General features: G+C 39.4%; 1 protein-coding gene across 2 annotated transcripts; it reads left to right on the top strand.

Annotated features, from left to right (window-relative positions):
- Positions 1 to 2,423: 2,423 nt before the first annotated feature.
- castor1 (cytosolic arginine sensor for mTORC1 subunit 1) lies at positions 2,424 to 22,164 on the top strand. Of its 2 annotated transcripts, none has more exons than XM_029440740.1 (9): positions 2,424 to 2,750; positions 9,872 to 9,942; positions 13,368 to 13,561; positions 14,077 to 14,203; positions 15,651 to 15,774; positions 16,667 to 16,777; positions 17,027 to 17,109; positions 17,639 to 17,733; positions 21,051 to 22,164. In XM_029440740.1, exons 1-9 carry the CDS (start codon positions 2,638 to 2,640, stop codon positions 21,120 to 21,122), a joined length of 990 nt encoding a protein of 329 aa, XP_029296600.1. In that variant the 5' UTR covers positions 2,424 to 2,637; the 3' UTR covers positions 21,123 to 22,164. The 2 variants fall into 2 exon arrangements, with proteins under 2 accessions (XP_029296600.1, XP_029296599.1); XM_029440739.1 differs by having other exon boundaries at positions 14,077 to 14,212.

Raw genomic sequence — 22,164 nt, 5'->3', positions numbered from 1 at the left:
TTGTTAATGTTTGGTGTATGCCGCCACCTAGAGGTCAGGATACCATCAATCCTCATAACATCTTGTGTCCTGAAACGCTTATAATTCCTCAGCTCATCCAGTCACACAGATGAGATTCTGCTTCAGGTTTTAAAGCAGCACAAAGATGTTTATCAAAAAAACTAATTAAGATGCTGCAGATCCGTCTGACTCTGAATGTCCCACCATGAGTGCTATTACACACTAAACTGCCTCAGAGAAAAATAAACTCTCTGTTTGTAAGTTAGTTTTGGTTTTAGCTGCAGCAGGAGGCAGTTTAACTAGTTTCTGTTCTGAGTTTTAGCCTGAGATGAGAAACATTTGACTCATAATACCTGCAGTGCTCCTGCAGTGGGAATGAATCAAATCCTGTTATTAAAAGTGGCCCAAACATACGTCCTGCTGGTTTGAGCAAACGTTGTTGCATGGAAACAGTTATTAGATACGTGTCTGATTACAAGGACCAGTGTTCCCTCCGCCGCTAAAAGTACTTTCCTTTGAACAATTATGATCTCAATGAAACATCTTCTCATCAGCATTAGGGCTGCAAGTAATGATTATTTTAATTATCGATTCATCTGCCAATTGTTTTCTTGATTCATTATTTAATCATTTTGCCAGTAAAATGTCAGACACTTGAGAAAAACATCACATCACACTCAAGTATCTTTTTATCTGATTAATAGTCCAACATTTAAAGATTTAACGTATTTATTCATTAATAAATGTTTATCTGATTAAAAAACAAAGTTATTGATTTGGATATCAAAGATGTTCCATGAACAATGATATACACAGATAGACACAATGTAAGAATCTGGTACCTGCAAATGTTTGGCATTTTTGCTTGAAATGTGAAACTTAATCTTTTATCAGAATAGTTGTCGATGTTAATGTTCTGTTGATGGAATAGTTTCAGCTGTAACTCCAAAAGGCTCCTTTACATCTTCAAACACAAGATCTCTCCCCTCACAAAGCCCTGACTGGTGCATCTCCTGCCAATGACACTGAACTCTTCCCTTTCTCTTCTTCTGTTGCAGTTAAACCTCCTGCTGGATGCTAACTGTGACCAGACTGTCTTTGTGTCTATTCTTTCACATGACACCACGACGAGTCTCTTATTAAAGCTGCTACAACTCCTTCTGGACTAAGCCTCCTCAGATACTGTTGTCACATCTTTTACCCCATTGTGTCCCCAATCTGCTCAACTTCTTCCATGTTAACCCTTTAAAAAGGTGCTTTTCTATTTCTCCACCAGCATTGTTAATTAATTCAACAGTTAAATACATAAATACATGTAACGTTGAGCTTTTTCTTTTCTTTTTTGTCCGTATATAGGCAAACATTTCTCGGGGGGATTCACAACCTCAGTTATCTAAAGACCCTCTGTCCCCTCATCTTCTATGAGCTTATGTGCTAAAGGTTTACAGCATTATATAACCAGGTATGTAGAGCAGGGCCGATGCAAGCCACCTCGAGCCTCCAGAACAGCTTCAGTGGTATTTGCCATAGATTCTGCAAATCCACAGAAAAGATGACCTCCATTATTCATTCTTCTTCTTTGGTGTTAGTTACTCATCACATTATTCAGTACCCCTTGTATTATGTGAACATTAAGTTTCTCCTCTAATTTATTTTCTCTTTAAGTTTCAAATTAGTTTGACATTAGTTATGAATAAACAAGTGAAATATAACTTACATGATAAACATTAATGCAATGTGCTATTTATATAAATCAGTGCAATGAAACTGGAGCTTAGGAGTATTAACTGATATACAAGCTACAAATAAGCAAAGCTAGACTAAGATACCTACGCTAAACTAAACTGTTTTGATGGGTGAAAGGGTTATAGCTATACTTGTGATAGTAATTCAATTGGAACATTTGCTTATTTGCTTTCACATTGATAGGCTATAATATAGCCTATCAATGTGAAAGCAAATAAGCAAATAAAAAAATGAAAAGATTGCTCATACAGCAGCTGCTTAGCTTAGTTTAGCATAAATACTGAAAATGGGGGGAAGAGCTCTTCTGGCTCCATCCAAAGGTAATGACATCTTCCAACCTGCATCTCTGAAGGTCACTAATTAACATGTTATATATTGTTTGTTTAATCCATACGAAACCAAAGTGTAAAAACGACACTTGGTGGTTTTAGCTGCTTGTTGAAACTTCAGGCACACAACACTGACTGTTAAACCATAACTTGTGTTTTTTAGATTAAAAACAAAGAAACAATTTGTGCACATATGTTTGTCCATATAGTGTATGTGTACTTGTATTTTAAGGAATTTAATTTCAGCTAGCATATTAACACTTGATATGCATGCGCGAGACATTTCACACCAGAAACCTGTAGCTTTAAGAGGAGGGGGCGTGTCATTTCTGGGGCTGTCCCTTATATTTGAATATACAGTAGTTCAGCAAGGCTGGAGTCGGATTGCGTCGGATGTTTTTCGCCTTCTGAGACGAGCACAGCGGGACGTGGTGGTTGTAGTCGTCGGTAATACTCATCATCGACACCTATATTTAACATTTGAATGAGATTTATCAGCTAGGAAGGCGTTTTCTCCGCCGCATGCTCACTTGAGGACACTGCACTGCTTGCAACCGACAATATGGACTTGCACATATTGGACCACAGGCTCCGGGTCATCAGCATATCCAAGAATGGGCTGGTGAATTTCACACACCCCCTGATTAAACTGATATTCCTCCGGAACAGGACACGGTAAGAAGACTCATATTGATTGAGGTCAGATGTTTGTGTCGCGCCGGTGTGAATCACCCTGGTAATCCAGTAACGATATGAGATAACCCACAGCGCCTATTCATTCACTGGGTGGAAGAGCCCTTACTGGGGGTATTTGCCTGTGCATGCCCTGCTCTGCCTCACATGAAGGATCTACTGCAATGCATGTAGCTTTTGGGAATTACTGTAGTTTATGACATATATTTAACGTTTGGAAAACTGCATATCAGCCAAAATATAATAGGTCTATTCTTTAGGAATGTATTATTACAATAGAGATATGATTGCATTCATTATATTTCCTTATAACCAAAACTGCAGCATTTTAGTTAACACATTGCATTTCTTTTTATAATAAAGTGCATTTATTTTGAATAAATGAATACATAGTAATGCATGCTGCTTCTTCTGAACATATGACCAGCATTGATCAAACATCTTAAGAAGCATTCAGAGCCCATCCACTCTATATATTGGTGGGACCTTGTTTCTCCAGCACAAACTTGACCTCCTTTCATCTAAAGCCAACATCCCGTTTGCAACTTGTATGGATCTCATGTTTGCATTTGTACCAGTTTTCAGTTAATCCCTGGATATCCTCTCTTTGTTATGCAATTGTTTATTGCTCTGGCTGCCCCACATATGCATGGCTAGAGCTCAACATCTGTCTTTGATCTGCCCATGATATAGGACAGGCAGTGGCAAGCAAATGTCAGGGAACTTCTGAAGTCTAGATAACACACTGTCCTCGAGGATTTGCTTATTTTTAATATTCAGTTCGTAACAACAGGGCTAGCCCATGTCTGCATGAGTGAATCATGATCCTTGAAAACCGTTGTTGTCCATATCTTGTCAACTGACAATTAGATGTATATCTTGTCCTGTCAAATGCTTCACATCATTCACGCGTAGCTGCATCTATCGACACGCATTTGTCTCAGAGAACTGGGCGATACATTAGTTTTTGACATGTCCATACCAGACAGACTGGCATAATGACTCTAACTACCTTATAAACTTCTAGGCCTATACTAAGTAAATAAATAGTCACTGTGATTAATACAAGGACTGTAATTGAATCAGTATTTCTAAGGTACAAGCCAACAGGTTCATACTGAGCAATTTTAAATGATCAGGAACTGCACTGCCCAGATTCACAGTCGGTGTTGTATTTTATTTCAAACGTGTGAGCCTACATCTTCATTTTGAATAGGCTCTATGATCCGGTCAGTGTCTGGGGGGGAAAGTAGGCTGGACTCCGAATGAACCAGAAAAAGCATGCAGGCTGCACTTCCTTGGATTAGCAGGCCTGCCTGTTTTTTTTTTTAGTGTGTTGTTGTGCATGCTTTGGAGTTATATCATCGTACTGTGGCTTGAATGTGTTTTTCCTGTTCTTTTTGTATAGCTGGGTTTTGTGTGCTCCACCCTCTGAAACTATAGTCAAACTATAAACGATGCCGATTGGGTGGTAGAAGATTGAGTTCATAGCAACTCTAAACAATGGACCAAAAAAAAGCCTGATTGCCTCGGTTGGTTTAAGCCATCTCCCTCTTTCAGGCCTCTGCTATTCATTAGAAAACAACTCCCTGTGAATGCACTCAAAGTGATTTGAAAGCAGTCCTGAGCAGAATTTTAAGGAGGTAATCACTTACAGGAGCCAGACCTATCTGAAATGGTAAGAAAGTAGATTTTCCTTCAACCTCATCCAATACAACTGAGGGATTAAGACACCTGTGGTACAGAGGATGAAAGTAATCAGAGACTTTGCCTTGTCTAGCAATACGAACCCTTATTTGATGAGGCACAACATGCCCACTATCTGCTATCCGCATCTGTGAAGGACAGCTATTTTTAGTCACTTAACCCTTTTGATGACATGTAGTTTAAGGTATGAAAAAAGTTCTATACCCTCAAAAGTGAGGACATGATTTAGTTCAGGCTTTGGGTTTGGTATTAAATTGGTTCAGGCTACAAATGATGCAGCGTTTGTGCTGTAGTCGTATGAGTTATAGACAAGAGAGAATTTTTGTGTCTATCTTGCAAAAAGTGTCTGTCATGTATTAAAGCTTCTATTAAACACTAAAGTATGTGACTGAATCCTCCCCAGTAAGGGGAAAATATCTGGTACACAGGCTTGCAAGCTGTTAGTTTGGAGTCTTATTGTAGTTTGGAGTTTATGGGTATGGTAATAATTAAAGCCCATTACTATCAGCCCAATATATCAGCCATACTGTACCGTGGATGCAGCCCTGCAGGCTCCACAGAGTCCTCCTTTCTTCTCTTCGGCGGCTCACTAAAGAGACCATGGGTTGGAACAATGCCTCAGCTGAGCTAGAAACTTGTCTGCTTCAGTGATCTGTCAAGGTTCGGGCTCTCCCTCCCCGAATATACACAAGGCTGCCCCCCTCCCACTAATAACATGCAGGTTTTAAAGAAAGAAAAAAAAACATCCCCATTGTTCTGAAAAAAGAGCAGGCCGTGAGAACGCCACAGATCGGTTTGTATGAAGCTGTGAAGGTAGCAGACAACTTGGCCGTCCGCTGACGATGGGGCTGAGGTTACTCGAGCATCACTCCTCACGCTTCAGCATCAGTTTGCTCCGCTCTTATCATGTTTCCTCAGCTGGAGCATCAGTTGCAGAAACCACACCACCACCTATACCGCCCATTGCTTTGTGCAGCTGGATCAAAGTCCAGACTCTTGTACGCTTGGTTTTCATCTTCCCCACTCGGCCGCTCCCTCGCTACCTGTTGCTTCCTCGTTCCCTTTGGTTCTTTTCCGTCTAGCAAAAATAGAAGAAGCCTGTTTTTTTTAACTTTCTGCCAGCGGGGATCACACACAAGCTATGTGTCACTGTTGGTGCTTTACAAACATGTAACCCAAACTCATTAGTAGATTTATCATTGGTTTTGTGAAACTTTCCCACTGCCAAATTACAGTTATTTTAAAACCCGTGAAAGCAGCACACTTTCACATTAAAGAAGCCAAAACTTCTAATTGATAAATAAAAGTTTCTTTTTTTTCAATTGACTAATCGATTGATCAACTGATCATTGGGATGTGAAAGGGCGGTTTGGTGGTAGTCTATATTTTTCTCAATGATTACAGACTTTTTTTGGAGACAATGGGGTGTAATGAGCACAATAATATTAATTTTTTCTTTCACCTTTTGTGGGAAGTTCTGGTGCCGTTTTGTTTGTTAAAGCTGAACATGCCTCTTTAGTTTAAGATGTGCGAGTATCAAAGGTGCTTCACTGTTAAACTGCCAGTATGCGTCTTCAGAAGTGTTTGTCTGATGTTTGAATAGATAAGGAAGAGGATTAAATTATGATGTTAGGCAAATGAATTTTTCCGTGTGCTTGTCAGTATTGAAGCTTAGGTGAGGCATCGTCTCATCTGTACTTCACAAACGGGAAACCAAATAAACACAGATGGATTTCCCTCGGGTTGTTTGACGACACACAACCAATACATTGCTGAGGTGTATATGCCGTGCAGGTGAAATATTAGAGCCTTAACTATCTTCCTCAAAAACAAACCACATGTGATAAAGCTCTGCACTTTATCGGTCTCACTGTCAGGATAGATGCTTGGCACACACTACCTGCAGGAAACTGCGAGCTAGGGAAGGTGAAAGGTCAACAGGAAATGAGGGGGGTATTATAACACAATGGGCTGGCTGAGCTCGATAGCACAGCTGGTAGTTAGTGTTCTCTCTCTTTGTCTCTCTGTGGCGTGATTGTCCCATCTCATGACAGGGATTACTTTTTGCTGAGTCAGGAGTATTGCAGTCTCACTCAGGCCTCTACTGTAATAGCCTCAGCTGACTGATAAGCAAAGGAAGAGGAAGGTGTATCTCTAGTGAGACGTTTTAGGAAAACAGGAATTTGTAGCACTTCCTTTTTAGGGATTTAAAGAAAACAAAGGGAGGTCATCCATGTATAAATATATTATGTCTTTCCTCTACCACAGTGGTCTTCACTATTTTTTACGTGAGAGCCACATTGATAGGACAAAGTCAATAGGAGAGCCACTAAAAGCTACATCCAGTCATAAAAATCTGTCATCTCACCCAGAACATACAATATGCAATGCAGCCAACCAATACATAATAATACATACATAATAATCATTAAAAGCAGGACTAGTTTAATACTGGGATGATGTTGTCAAACTCTGCAAACAATATTTCTGCTGAAGCCACAAAGCAGTGTTTCACAACCTTTGAGTCTGAGAAGGTTTTTTGCCCGAGCCAAAATCCATGCGATCTCAAAAGATGCCTCAGATAATCGTTCAGCTGTGTTAGTTGTCCTGTGTACGAGCCTTTGTTTTACAGAAAGAGAAGAAGAAAGCTGCTCTATTTTTGTTTTACTAATTTCTCTTCCAGGTGCGTAAAGTTTGTTGAATTTTGGATGCGTCGTTTAGAAATGCGGCTCCAAATGACTTCTCTTGAAACCAGAGCGGGTTTGTTTGCACATTAAGAACGAAGGGTTCAACTTGTGGAGGACAAATACAAATTCCTGTCCACTTGTCTTGAAATGTCCTTTGCTCGTCTTGTATGGCTCGTAGATTTCTTTTCTTTTTTTAACAGGCGCAGCTGTTGTCTGTCCACAAACCCCATCTCCAGCATCTTCCTCTCGATTTGCGGTGGTTTGATGCTCCAAAGCCAAATCGTAATTTTCCTTGTGTGTCACGCTTTGTTTCTGTCCACCTGGTGTGCAACTATTTTTATAAGAAATCGATCCATTTCACGTCTGTAGAAACGCGCGCGAACTACGATGTAATGTTGAAACGAGTCGACCGGAGCCAAGCTAACGCGAGTATGAAGTGCCAGGTTGGTCGTAGTATGCTCCAATTTAAATGTTCAAATGTAGCGATATATAAATGATTTTTTAGCAAATGTCCATATTCATAAGCATGCTTATGATAACATATTTTTAATGAGCTTAAGTTTATTTATTTATATACTAGCCCACCACGTATCTACCCGTCCAAGAGCACATTCACCATGTAGTGCTGATAGTCCGCAAAAACTGGCAACTCCGCAGTGAGTCAGTGTAGTGCCGAGCAAGTTTGTTTATCTTGTTTCTAGTCTATATTTGCATCTTTTATCAATTATTATTATTATCAATTATTTTATTATTATTTGTAGGCTAATAGAGCAGACACTGTGTTTTAATGGGTTATATGTAATAGCCCTGCTTGTTTTTAGTGTCTTTATGAAATATCTGTATTGACTCCATAATCATATCTATCACCTCTTTATTTAGCCCACTGCCATGTGAGCCACCAGTTAAAGCTTGGCGAGCCGCGCAATGAGTAACACTGATCTACCACAAATGAATCTATACTCAATAACAAGGTTTCTCAAACTTTTCTTTGAAAATTCACCCAATGCGCTCCTCTGGAGTTGCAAAGTTGAATGAGCCTCTTCGATAAATCTAGATATAAATAATAAAGATGTTGTCAGTGTTACGCATCATAGAAACAGGAATGTCTCCTGAATGATTAAATACTAAAACTAGTACTATGTTTCTGGGGGGGAAAGTTTTTCCAAGGTATAATGGATGGCTCTAAATATTACAATACCTAATGGAGAAGAAGGTGCAGAGGTGCAAATATGAGCTTGGTACGAATTGACGCCATCGTTTCATAATTCATTTAAAATTCACCCAGATTGTGAGAATGTTTTAATGAGTTTCTACAAAATCAAATCTGTTGCTTGCCGTTGGTAACACACACAGCATTTAAGAGATTTAATGTTTCTAACCAAAGTGCTCCTTTTTTAAAGTTATAGTTGACATTTGTTTTTATGTACACAGGCTTGTGTGTCTTGAGTTTTTAACAAATAACCACATATTCTCTCATGCAGTTGAGCCTTTTTAATAATCACAATTCAACCAGGAGAAATTTCCTGAAGTCTTGGAAGTGCTCCAGTCAGCTAACATTGTCTCTGATGAAAATAAACAGGACCCTATACTTCAAGAACCCCGGACGCCTGAAATAACTATTCTTCCTAACTCTATTACATTGGTTTAGAGTTAGGAGTCTAGTAAGGGGTCTTGACACTGGTATCCAAATTTTACCCAGAAAGTGAAAAAGCCCTCAGGAGTTTGAGTTAAGAGTGAATTGAAAGTTTAAAGTCTTAAGTCTGGACTGGCCAGTGAATATTTAAAACCAGTTTTCCTTGTCAAAGTTGCCATTAATGTCCAGGTTACAGGGAAAACCCAGTTTACACAGTGATCCGTTCTCGCTGCCAAGAACTCTCCTAACGATTCAAAACTGTCTCCTTGTTTTTGCTGTTACACTTGCCAAATGTATTTATTTGGATGTAGAACAAGAGGCATTTCTCCCATCCAGAAACTTGATTTGAAGTATAATGTCGTTTTCTCTTTTTAAACTGATGTAATCCAAGACGATGTGTGTTTAGGTCCAGTTCTTTCCTCAACTCATACCATATCCCATGGGCCTATTTACTTTAAAACATTATTTTTGTTGCTTTATTGTCACAAAGGCAACATTCAATAGAACGGAACACTGTGGCCGGGCCTAAGCCACGGCCTTTGAAAGCAAATGCTTTTGGCCCCAAGCCTAATGAAGACGCAAATACCGAACTGGAGGGAGAATATGTATATTGTAATCTGGGAATCTAAAGGCTCGGTCTTAAAGAGAGCTGTTCTGAGATCCTTTTAGTGATGATTTTCATCGCAGATGCATATTTATCTAAAATATATCTTGAATATGTCATCACATTTAGAAAGATGATGCCTGGTGTTTCCTTGAATGCAGCAGTGCCCCAGTTTGGTGTGTTACCCACCATTTGCTGTAGACAAAGGAGCGACGCTGGCATAATGCTGAGCTTGTGCTTATTGAGCAACAGCCAGTCCTGAAACCAGTGTGAATTTCGGTGAAGCCCATTTACTTGATTCCTGGTAACCGTTATTAAAATCTGAACTTCCTTTTGTTGGTTGCAACTGAATAACACTGTTCTTCCCCCTCTTTCTCCTTCCTGTCCCCTCCTTATCTCTTGCCTTTTTTCATGTTTTCTCAAACCCCCAACCAAATGCCTCTCTCCATCTGTACTTCCTCTCCTGTTTCAGATGCAAGTTTTTCAGTCTGACAGAGACCCCAGAGAACTACACGGTTGTCCTTGACGAGGAAGGATTCAAAGGTAAAGCACCCGTGTGAACACGCATCTTTCACCAGGCAGGGGTTTGTCCTCCTACAGACCTACACTGTGACCGCTTTAGTCCTAGTTGTACACCTTTTTAAAGGGATACCATAAAGTATACACTATATACGGGTCTTTATAGTATAGTGTTTGGCGGCTAGAATACAATAAATAAATGCACCTGATCTTAACATTAGATTCTAACAGAAAATGATGCAAGACAGGCACATGAACGTCAAACAAAAACAACGATTTAAGGGAGCTACTGCCAATTTAAAATGTGGTAACTAAAAGGCGAACTCCATCAATTTTCTACTTTAAAATGTGTTTACTGGTCATGGGAAGTTTTATGTTGAAAAGGTTATATAATGTCATTAGGGCTTTCTCGCCGCTGGTGTTACAAACAAAAGCAACACAAGATGCTATGGATTTTCATTATGGGAATTGTAGGATCCAGCGATTTTGGAACTTGACCCATAATAGGGACTATACAATTTTGACCTTTTGTTTGTCCGTCTTTGGTGAGTTACCACATTTTATTGAAGTTGCTCGAGTGCAAAAACAAAATTTCCTGAGATTTTTTTTGTTCTCTTCAAGGTGCAGTTTTACCTTCTTTCTTTTTTTTTTTTGTCTTATTTGTTTTAATATTTGTTAATTGTAAGTATCTGTTAAAGTCCAACAACCCCACTCACATGGTCACATGGTCACTTTCTGTAAGAACATAACACTAACGTGGTTAGCTAGTGTCTAGCATGTACCGGTAGTCTTTAATTAGGCCATAGCATGGGACTTTGTTGTTTAACCAGGCTAATGCCACTTCCTTCACAGACCTCATGAGGTAGGACACTGTAGATTTTTACGACCATTGTTATCTAGAAAATAAAGCTGTATGAGAACAATATCCATGCAAAATGTTGTCCTGTTTTTTGGGATATAAAGTTCAAGCCACACTTACGGTTAAAATAAATTATTTGCAGTCAAATTTCTCACAAATATCAATTTCTTGCCAGCACATAAAAAAGGCTTCTTGCAACAATAATAATGAGTCAAGTCTTTTTAAGGCTGTTTCTTCGTCTGGCTTTATTTTTTTAAATAGGTTTTATACACAACAATTGCTAGACTAACTAAAACATAATAGATTGATTCATCACTTATTTGTTACTTATTTGTTTACCCTCTCTATAAATGTTTTGCCTCAAGAATGCACCCTTCTGCCTGACTACACTCTTGGGTCGGAGTCTACAGTAAGCTTGCTGTGTACATGGTATAGTCCCACCCACTCCTCATTCAGCCATTTATTTTGTCTAGTCCTTTCACACAGATGTAGTTGGTAAAGGCATATATTGCCTCCGGGTGCTCTGTTTCTCTCTCTGTCTCCTTTGCTCTCCTTCTAACTGAGTTCCTATTTTAAGAGGTGAAAGCTGGTGTAGCGAAGCCACAAGGGGCTGTCTGTGACAAATTATGCCAACCAGAATAGTGGCTCTTTGAAGGAGACTAAAGAAAAAGCAGTATTCGCTGCAGGAGGTAGACACCCGTTTGTTACTGTTTTTTGTTAGCTGAATGGTAATGAAACCATGCCAAAAAGTTGTGTGTCTCCTCTGAAGGTTTCTGAGACTTTTAATGAAAACGCATGGCAAACGTGCAAAGACAGTTACCTCTCCTACTAAGCATTCAGAAGTTCTTCGCTCAGTTGTCGAGCTGTGTATGAGGAGCTAGGAAGCTATTAATGTATTCTTCGTTTAGAAACGTTTTATAAGTGACACTCCTAAAAGGTTTGGGTACACATTTCCCTAAGTCGTCACCCCCCAGTATCTCTTTCAGCTTCTTGTTCACTTCCTGGATAGACACCGGTTTCCCAGGTAGCTGCCAGCTTCCACTCAAGTCTTGTTTTAGGTCAAAGGGTGAAATATCCTGCGTTTACATTTTGGCTGCAGACTCATGTTGTTACAGCTACATCTAACAGATCCCCCGTTTGAACTTTGATCCTTGTTTACTACCCACTAGGAGCCGTAGGTCGGAGCTAATTAATGCATTGGTATCAGGTCTCACAAGCTTAAGTTTTACTGTGTGGTTAAAAATAGTCGGGGGCGTTTTAGGTCTCCATGGTGAAGAAAGAGACGGGAGGTGGGGGTGAGGAAGTGTCTGTATGTTATGTCACGGAGCAGCAATCAAGAGGAAGTTGTTATTTAGAGATGCATCAGAGTTTACACCTTCACAAACATAAAGATTACATCAGCAGTAACATGAAGTTGTGATGAGGTACAGACGTTTAACACTTCATTGCAAGGTCACTATTGTAATTGATGTGTGTTGGTTGTTTACAGTATGTCTGTCACATCCCTGGTGGCTTGTTTTATCTTGGGACTGCTGTTCCTCTTCACTGGTGCAGTTTGTGTTTCCGGTGACATGACTGAATAATTTTTCAATATTTTTATATATTTGCAGTTGTGATTTCAATCGTCAAAACTGGTTGAGAAAAAAGCTGCAAAATCAGGACTTTTTTAAGTCCCTGTCACACAGTTCCTTATGGCAGAAACGAATGCCGGCGTATAGGAAATATCGGCAATACGCTTGTGTACGTTGATATAAATTAAGGGTAAGTTGTGATCGTTTAAAGGACGCGGACGATACGCCGAACACTCCAGATATACGGCCCTGTCACACAGCTCCGTATGGCAGAAACATGCCGGCGTATATGAAAAGTAGCTCAAAATGTGTCAGAGTCCATAAGTTTAACATAGGTTACGAATAGGTTATCCACTCGTTATCAATAAGTTGGCTGTAGGGTTCACAGTCAGCCGATGTATATCTAACGTACCTCTAACGTAGTCACGTACTGTATTCAGTATTCACGTATGTCTAACGTACCTGAACTTATGTGTAACGTCTGCATAACTTATGAAGCACACTTTGGGTACGTCCGAAAATGTTGAACACGCTCAAAACATTTTCACAGACTCAGCGTTCAACAACGCACGCCAGCGTCGTCTGATACATTTTGTATTAGTAACTCAGAAAGCCGCCTCCTGATCTACAGAAGACATTTTCGCGGGTTGACTGCAGCCCCAAAACACCAACAACTAGCTATTTATCCGCTCCAAATAGCAGCGCCCCTGTTCCCGAGCGATGCTATGTGATGCGTGTTGAAGTAAATGTACAACAAATAAAATCAACAGGGATTTGGACAGCAACTATAATTGATAGAAAATACAAAACATACAATTTAATATACCTTTCTCAAAGCCACCACACGCCATTGACAGAAATAGACATTTTACCTCGCTGATCAGCTCTACAGAAACTAAATATAACTCATTAAATCCGTACTTGTGACTTGCTGTTTTCAATCGGACATGTTCACTAAAACAAATTAGCATAAAGATATGGATATTGTGACCAACGTTTCTCTCCTTTACCCCCCTCAGAGCTCCAGCCCTCAGAGCATCTCAAGGTCGAAAGCTCCAGATGGCTGCCCCTCAACGTGGTTTCCAATGGCAATGCCTCCAGCAGCTCACAGGCTGTTGGCGTGACTAAGATCGCCAAGTCGGTCATCGCCCCTCTGGCCCAGCAGCACGTCTCTGTCTTCATGCTCTCCACTTATCAGACAGACTTTATCCTGGTGAGCACCGTCTACTTTAGCCTTTTTTAACTTTCTCAGCCGTTGCTCCTCTCCAGTCTAAGTATCTTGTTAAAATGAAAGAGGCACAGTGAGACGTTCACTGTTGTATAATTTAGAGATGTCTGGAGCAATTCTTCAAACTCTCTAAATGTCAAAAACCCCAGACTTCTAATCTCACAGTGCAGCCTTTCACCTTCTGAGCTCTGCCAGACAAAAGAAACCACCGTGTCTGCATTTTGTCCACTCACCAATTTTGTTAAGGAATGAATTCCCGACAGAGCCGAGGGCACTAAAAAGTTAGTTGATGTATTACACGTGAAAGTGTTAAGTGGGCGAAAATGGATAACAACTCGACAGACGTTTGCGTCAGCAAGAATATTAATGGTCGACGTGCCGGTTGAGCTCAAGTATTCCCTAAAAGTGAGACGTGTTGCCTGAAACGACGCTGACCTTGCATGGCCAATAATCTCAGTGTGGATTCTGTGATATTTATGCTCCACATCTGTGTTGTGTAGGTGAGAGAGAAAGATCTGTCCGTCGTCATCAGCACTCTGGAGGAGGAGTTCAATATCTACAAGGAGGTGGGAGGAGAGTCTGTCCCTATGCATTGTCAGGATGTTGCCAACGGCCTCCAGAAGAACGGTAAAGAAGGTAGAGCTCACTGTCCTGCTCAGTGTAATTTCACCTACCTGCCGGGTGTTGATCGAGCTAGTCTCAGAGGATGAAGTTAAGATCCTCTGGCACCACCTTCAGGTTCTTTTGTTCAAAGTGTAAAGAGTTACTCATCCCATAGGAAGTGATCTTAAAACAGTCACAGGTCACTAAAAATCAGACGCGAGTGAAACGTCCATCATTGTTGTTTCTCTGGGATACAAGAAGCAACTCAAGTAAAAAAAATCAGTAGAGGTCGCTTTGGCACTCGGCCTTCTAAGGTCCGAATGTCATCCGGGCTCAACACCGCTCAAATTTGAAATAACGGAAAGCGCAAATGCAAGGTCTGAACACAAATATGCTTTGTATATAAATGTTTATATACAGGATTAAATGCACAACAGCCGCTTCCTTCTTAAGGCAGCAGTGTAATCATTTTCACTTTTACACTAGAAAATAAAAGCTGTTTTTAATAAACCACTTTATAAACAAAAAACTATGCATAAGCCAATTTGAAGTTATAAGAGACGTCATGGAAAACATGCCTTTCCCCTCCAAAGAAATGCAATTCTACATGCAGAGTGTGGGAGATTAGCGTTAAATAGGCATAAGGATTTTTGTTGTTCATGCTCTGTAATCAAGCGGAGGACATAAACAGTGATTTAACTCAAACAACACAAGTTATTTAAATGTATCGATGTACCTCTTCAAGCCTGCCTCTTCCCAGATCAATTCAGTGATCCTCTCAAAATTGGTGACAGTTTTGTCTTTATAAGAGCTTTTCTTTTTTAGAAATGGCACCATGAGAGAAATAAAACTCTACTTTAATGAAACGGATTAATACATGAGCAAAATGCATCAGATGCATGGTATATTAAAACACAGAAACAAGAGTGCCTGGAAAATCATTTCATATTCCAGCCCGGCTTTTTCTGACAATAATCAAACTCTGTGTGCCGTTTATTAGGAAATGAGAAATGAAATATGTATTTATAGCAACAGGAACCTGCTGTTCAAGGACATCTGATGTGCTTAACAAAGCCATGTTTGACTTAAACAAACATTTCAGTATATGACATTATATAAAGAAACAACGCAGGTTGGGTCCGCACCAGGTTTCATACTGTGTGTTTAAAGTACAGAACATGCTTGGAAAAAAAAAAATTGATAAACCAAATCAAAAAACCTCCCATGTCTGAGAATCATCACGTTTTTTGTTCCGTGTTGAAGTAATCAAGTGATGGTTGTCTGTACATCCATAGATGCATTGCAACCAGGACATTCTAATAGCCAATTTTCCAAAATGTAAACAGACTATAATAAACACTCAAGTTGGGCACTAGAAAGATCTAGTGTTCAAGAATATCCGCTGTGCATCGGTTTATGCTTTTATCTGTTCAGCTGTTCTTACAAACCAACACTGTCCTTTGTCTTCCAGCCATCCAGCCCACAGTTCACCCGGTGCTGATCCCCCAGAACCAGTTCTGTGTCATGTCTCTGGACCCGGACACACTGCCATCCATCGCCACCACGCTCATAGACGTCCTCTTTTATTCCAACAGGTGAGACACTTGCTCACACTGCTGCAGTACCTCTCTAAAACACAAGGTGGCAGCACATGATCCAAACTAGGCTTCTTCACATTAAACATGGCAGATAGCCACACAGGTAATTCTAATTAGTTTAATGGTGTGATTTTTGAAAACTTAAATATGAGACACACTTTCCATACAAGGCTTTTATTATTCTTTCTTTCTTTTTTTCATCTTGCTTTCTTTATCTAAATTTAGGACCAAAAGTTTTTATTTTTATTAGTTTAGAATCCAAGAAGATTAGATATTAGTTTTATATTAGTTTACAAGCCTTGTAAGAGAGAAACACTGATACAAAGTTCACCTTACTAAAACAACAAAACATTTTAAATTGAATACAAATTGAAATGGAAGATTAAATAAACTTTCTGACATACCCTGGACATTTGCCCAGGTGTCTTTAGTGCGTTTTGATTTTAATATAAATCAAAGTGTGTGTGTGTGTGTGTGTGTGTGTGTGTGTGTGTGTGTGTGTGTGTGTGTGTGTGTGTGTGTGTGTGTGTAATGTATACAGAAAAAGTTGTAATTATTTGATTGTGTTTTTATTCCTTTTGAATAACTGTCCCCCCTGTAACAGTGCTCTGTGTCTTGACAAATATTTGATTCTGTGACTTGTTTTATTATAAATCAAATCAAATCAAATCAAATTTATTTGTATAGCCCAATATCACAAATTATACATTTGTCTCAGTGTGCTTTACAGACTGTACAGGTTACAACATCCTCTGTCCTTAGACCCTCGCATCGCACAAGGAAAAACTTCCTAAAAGAAACCCCAAAATTAAAGGGGAAAAAATGGAAGAAATCTCCTTTTTTTTTTTTTCTCTTCAATGTCTCACCAAATGTCTCTCTTCCTCCGTAGTCCTAAAGAGGACGCACAGTCAGCTCTCAGCCAGGACTGTATCAAGTTCTTCTCCTTCTCCCTCATTGACGGCTACATCTCACTGGTGATGGACACTGAGGCTCAGAGACGGTAAGGATTCTTACACTGAACAAAGCCCACCATGTCACCTTCTAATGCACATTAAAACGCTGGAATGGCACAAACAAATAAACACCATCAAGCAGTTTTAATTGAATCTCTGTCAGCAAGTGAAATGGGAGCTGTTTTGTATGGCGATCGCTATAAGAGGGTATATTCCCCTGTCCATCTCTGAAATGTTCTTGTGTATGTTTTGCATTTGGTTGCCTGGTAGACATCAGCGTCTTCTTTGTTCTCTAGGTTTCCTGCTGATCTTCTCTTCACCAGTTCCTCAGGGGAACTCTGGAGAATGGTTCGTATAGGGGGACAACCGCTAGGCTTTGGTGAGGCAACTTCTTTTTTAAATGGCCAAGAATTTAGTCATTTACCCCATTTACAGGTCAGAACACATCAGTCATTTGGTACAGTCCAACCTGCTTCAATGGTCTCTCAGTGCCTTTTTAAAACTTCTCATTGATTTGCACTGCCAGTCGACAGAACCAATGTCTTTGATGCAAAAGCTTCTGTGATCTGTCAATTGGAGATTAAAATGGACGGACAAGCTACTCACTGTAACGTGTGGCTGGAATGCTCTGTGAAGTTATATACTCACTACTTATTCAGTATGTCTGTAATGCACCTACAATATTGTTTTAGGAGTTTTCATTTTACCAAGGTGTAATTGCAGGTGTGTTTATCATCATTGGTCTGTTAGGCGTGATACAGATGTGATTCTTTTTAAATGGGTTATTATAGTTTTGTACTTGTTGTGCTTCATTTTATTTATTTTGTAATAATGTATTTATTATTTTGTCACCAATCAGTGTATTTCTCCTCCACCCCCTCTGTTTTTTTTTTTTTTTTTTTTTTTAGATGAATGTGGTATAGTTGCCCAGATATCTCAGCCTCTGGCTGACAGCGACATCTCTGCCTATTACATAAGCACCTTCAGCTTCGACCATGCTCTGGTGAGTCCAACATCTTCATTGCTTACGCCATCGTTATCATGGAAGTCAAAACTTAGACACACGTGTGACTCAAAAAAGCATTACTCTTAGCTCAGATATTTAAAGATTTCAGGTTTGGTTCTTGTTTCTTAATGTGGGAGATGTAGAAAGATGAGATCAAGAATATGTCACATGAACCAGCATTCCTGTGTCTAATCATGAGGAATGCTTAAAGCAGGTGATTCCTAATCAGCTTGAGGGTGTTTTTACTGATGCAAGCTTGTCTATGCATTTCAGGAAAACAATGTGTATGGCCTCGTACGTTTGGAAAATGAATCAAATTATTTAGAAAGTAAATGATTATAAAAATCCTGTAATGCATTTGTTCATCAGGAATCATAAAATTATTTTTTAAATCTTATCACATTTTCCCTCTTTTCTTAAAACATGCCTCTTTGGAGTCTGATAATGACCAAACTTAATGTGTAAACACTATGATGTGTTTAAACGGCCCATTGCGATCTGTGTGGAATGTATAGAGAAGTTTTATTGAACTACTTGGACAATAATAAAAGTTTTCTCCTAGATCTTATATTGTATTAGGTTAGGGGAAGAATTTTTAATGTAAAGCCTTAAACAAAAATCTTTTTCAGCCTGGACCAACTAAACTTCTTGTATGAATGTTAAAGAGTGTTTCTGTGTAACTTTAGGAATGTATCACATGCATGTCGTTTCCCCTTCACCGACTCCTGTCACTTGTTATCTTGAAAAGTACCAAGAACACTTTATCTGTGTTTATTTGATTCCGTTACGCAGAAACTTATCGCAGGATGTCTGTCACTCAGTGAATAGAGCAAAGCCAAATGTCCCTCCCATATCGATGTGATAGACCCTAACCCTTAACTTAATTACTGAGTTGAAGAAATTTCAACAAACAAATGAAGTTAAATAGGGTGAACTAAAAAAACCTTTGGGCAGTCAGTTTGGATCGGTGGTGAATTATGTTATGCGTCTCCTATTGCTGCATGGATGGAAGTCCGGTATCTTTGTGCTCTCCCTCCTCTTTGCATAACAACGCAAAGTATTCATACAACCTTCTAGTCTGATATAGTGAACAACATGACGTTGAGTCTTTGGTATTCCACATGGTATGCATTAGTTCATTTTACTCTCGTACTTACACAATGCTCAGAAACTCACTTTCATAGCTGTATTATGCAATCGACCATGTCATTGGGCTGAACATAACCATTAGTATCATATGATATAATATGTGTAATGTAATACAAGGTCATCGCGTGTAAAGGTTATCACAGAATGCTATTGTTAGCAGAACTTTGTAAACCTGAGTGGGATCAGTGTTAACCACAGACTGGCCTAATAATGGTAAATTCCACTGATGAAACTAGCTGTGACATCACCATGGTTTCCGCTTGTTAACCTCTTGTAAATAAATGCTATTGGGAACTTATCTTTACAATGTAAGTTGGGAAGCTTCTAGGTATACATTACATCTTCTTAATTACACTGAAAAGAACTTTGAAGTGCAAATTTCACATTAAAAAAATCTCGTTTTTTCAAGACCACTACTCTAAAAGTGTTGATGATCAAACAGAGCGAGGTTATCAGAGAACTGGGGTTAAGGCCCTGTCACACATATCCGTATGACAGAAACGTATGCTGGTGTATACGAAATATCGGCAATACATTGATATAAATTAAGGGTAAATTGTGATCGTTTGAAGGACGCAGACGACACGCCGAACACGCCAGACATACGGCCCTGTCACACAGTTCTGTATGGCAGAAACAGGCCGGCGTATATGAAAAGTAGCTCAACATGTGTCAGAGTCCAAATACGTCCAACTTTTCCCCAGCGGTGTTGTAGGTGACGTATACATAACGAATACATAACGTTTACATATGTAAACCAGCGTGTTGCCCATATTTTGTATACGCCATATTTTTGTATATCTTATGCATTCGTTGGGCATTCGTCTGATACATTTTGTATAAGTAAGTGATGCTCTATCAATAGGTTAGACATGCGTATCTGTATATGTTCACTTTTCCGATCCGATGAAAAGTTGGACGTATTTGGACTCTGAGAAATATTGGTATGCGCCGGCATACGTTTCTGTCATACAGATATGTGTGACAGGGCCTTTACCCTGATAACCTGGTTTTGCGGCCTACTAAGGTGTTCATTTGCAGGCTTTTGGTTAACCTTCTTTTCATAATCCATAATTGTGTTGCAAAAGTCAGCACAGCTACATTTTTGTAAAGAGGAAGAATGAAAGTCATTTAGAAAGCTCTTAAATGAGTAGGCACAAAAGTAGTAAGAGCAAAGCTACGTCACTAGAACATGTGAAAGCACTTGTGCATATGGAACGTTAGGAAGTAACTGTCTAAGTTATTATTCAGTGAATTACTCACTGAAATAACCACAAAATTAATAGTCAGTGGAAGTTCCAGTTAATGGCGATATATTTCATGGAAACCACTCAATGTGGGAGATATTGTTCCAGTTACACAGAAGTTTATTTTAATAGTGAGATTTTGGCATTTGTAAGTCCATTGAGATGTAATACCATTTAAGGGTTATGGTTAGCACTTACCGGTAATCACAAAAAAGTCTCAGAGTTTAACAGGCGCACATTAGGAAAGAGAAATGCACCCATTTGACAGGAAAACATAATAATTATACAAACCTTGATCGAGATCACAAAGTGAGAATGGGAATCTATGTTTCTCACTTAATTTATATATTTGATTGTATTATATTGCATTACATTGTCCACTTCCACAAACTAGTTTTAGTATGGATTGTGGCATTTCAAAAATAAAATCCACAAACTCTACATTTATTGGTTGCTCCTGATCATACCCATGCTAGGTTGTAGGTACTTTCAGCTAATTGTTTTGGTTTTATGACCACGACTTCACTGTTTTGGTTCACTCTCACAGCTCTTCATCACTTTGTTCGAGCCCAAACAGGAAGATGTTTTTTGTTGTGAAAGCTCTGATAAGCTTACTGTACACAACCTTCCCAACATCCAGACAAAGTGAAACATTTAGCAGCTAAAGAATCAGATATTTTTCTCAGGAGGCAGAGCTAAAAGGAGAGTGAATATTGGACTTTGCTGAAAGCACACCTCCAAATGAAGGCTAATGGTGTCTCATGTCTGCTGGATGTGTAAATAGGCAACTGTTTGTTAACATGTTCACCATCATAACTTAAAAGAATTAGAGTATGTTGTGTGTTCAGCTTTTTCTGCTGCTCCCCAAGGCAGAAAAAATAATGAACATTGCTTTAACTTTCTTTTCCTGTTTTCTAGGTCCCCGAGGAGGACATAGTGAGTGTGACCAACATGCTCCAGCATCAGAGGAAAGATCCAGTCGCTAGTTGATTTCTGAAGTCCCGTCTGAGCTGGACGATCCTGACTCAATACGCCGCCCCTCACTCCAGCTCCAGTGGCCAAGGGTGGCAGGCCGGCAGGAAAAGAGGCTAACCCTGTGCCTAGACTAGCACTGCATCGCCAGCAGTATTAACTACTACGAACGTGCCATGAACACCAGAAGCGCTTCTCTATCGTGTGCATACAGTTTGTCTGTGAGGCCTCCTGTCTTACCTATCTAAGGCAGGATGCACTGAGTCCCAGGGGGCCCACAAGCTCACACATGCACATCAAAATGCACAATCACTCCTAAACATACACATACACACACAACCACACACAGCACACACTCGCACATTCAAATTCACAAGCACAAAGTCAGATATATGACTCTTTCTCTCTAATGCAGATTTCTCGTGGTGTATGGTCTGAAGTTGAATCGTTCATAATATTATTTAGCTGCAAACGGCAGAACTCCTTTTACATACATTTCACTAGTGCTATAAACACACAACTTAGTCTTCCAGTAATGTTTATATCATAATGCCATGTGTCTAAACGACCCTTTTTTATGTTTTTAATAAAAGGCCATTCGCAATAATTGCAATTTTCCCTTTTGTGAAACTGGAAGTGCGAAGCTTGAAATGCAAGGCATTTATGAGAGTGTTTATCTTAGTCATTCATGCAAAATAAAACTGAGAATTTCTATTTTTTGACAACAGGGCTCACTCGTTTAGGTTAGAGAAGAATGCGCAGGTAGTGCTTGTATATTAAAATTACTACAGATGCTGTCAGGCAGCAGAGTAGGCTCGGTCAGTGTTTTTTTTTTGTGTTTTTTAAAGTGGTCAGCATTTCTTAACCGTAGTATTACCCAAGGTCAATCAATAACACTATGTCTTATGTTTTGTTATTTGCACAATAAACTTTTTATTTAGCTAATATCACTCGGACATTTTCTTTGGTACACCTTTTGTACAATTTGAAGTAAACATATTCTGTAAACATTTGTAATTTTTGTGCTGCTTCATTCAATAAAGAATATTGAAGATGAGTA

Source organism: Cottoperca gobio, chromosome 9 (assembly GCF_900634415.1).
Source record: "Cottoperca gobio chromosome 9, fCotGob3.1, whole genome shotgun sequence".
NCBI classification, from domain to species: Eukaryota; Metazoa; Chordata; class Actinopteri; order Perciformes; family Bovichtidae; genus Cottoperca; species Cottoperca gobio.
This window is presented reverse-complemented; position numbering and strand designations above follow the sequence as displayed.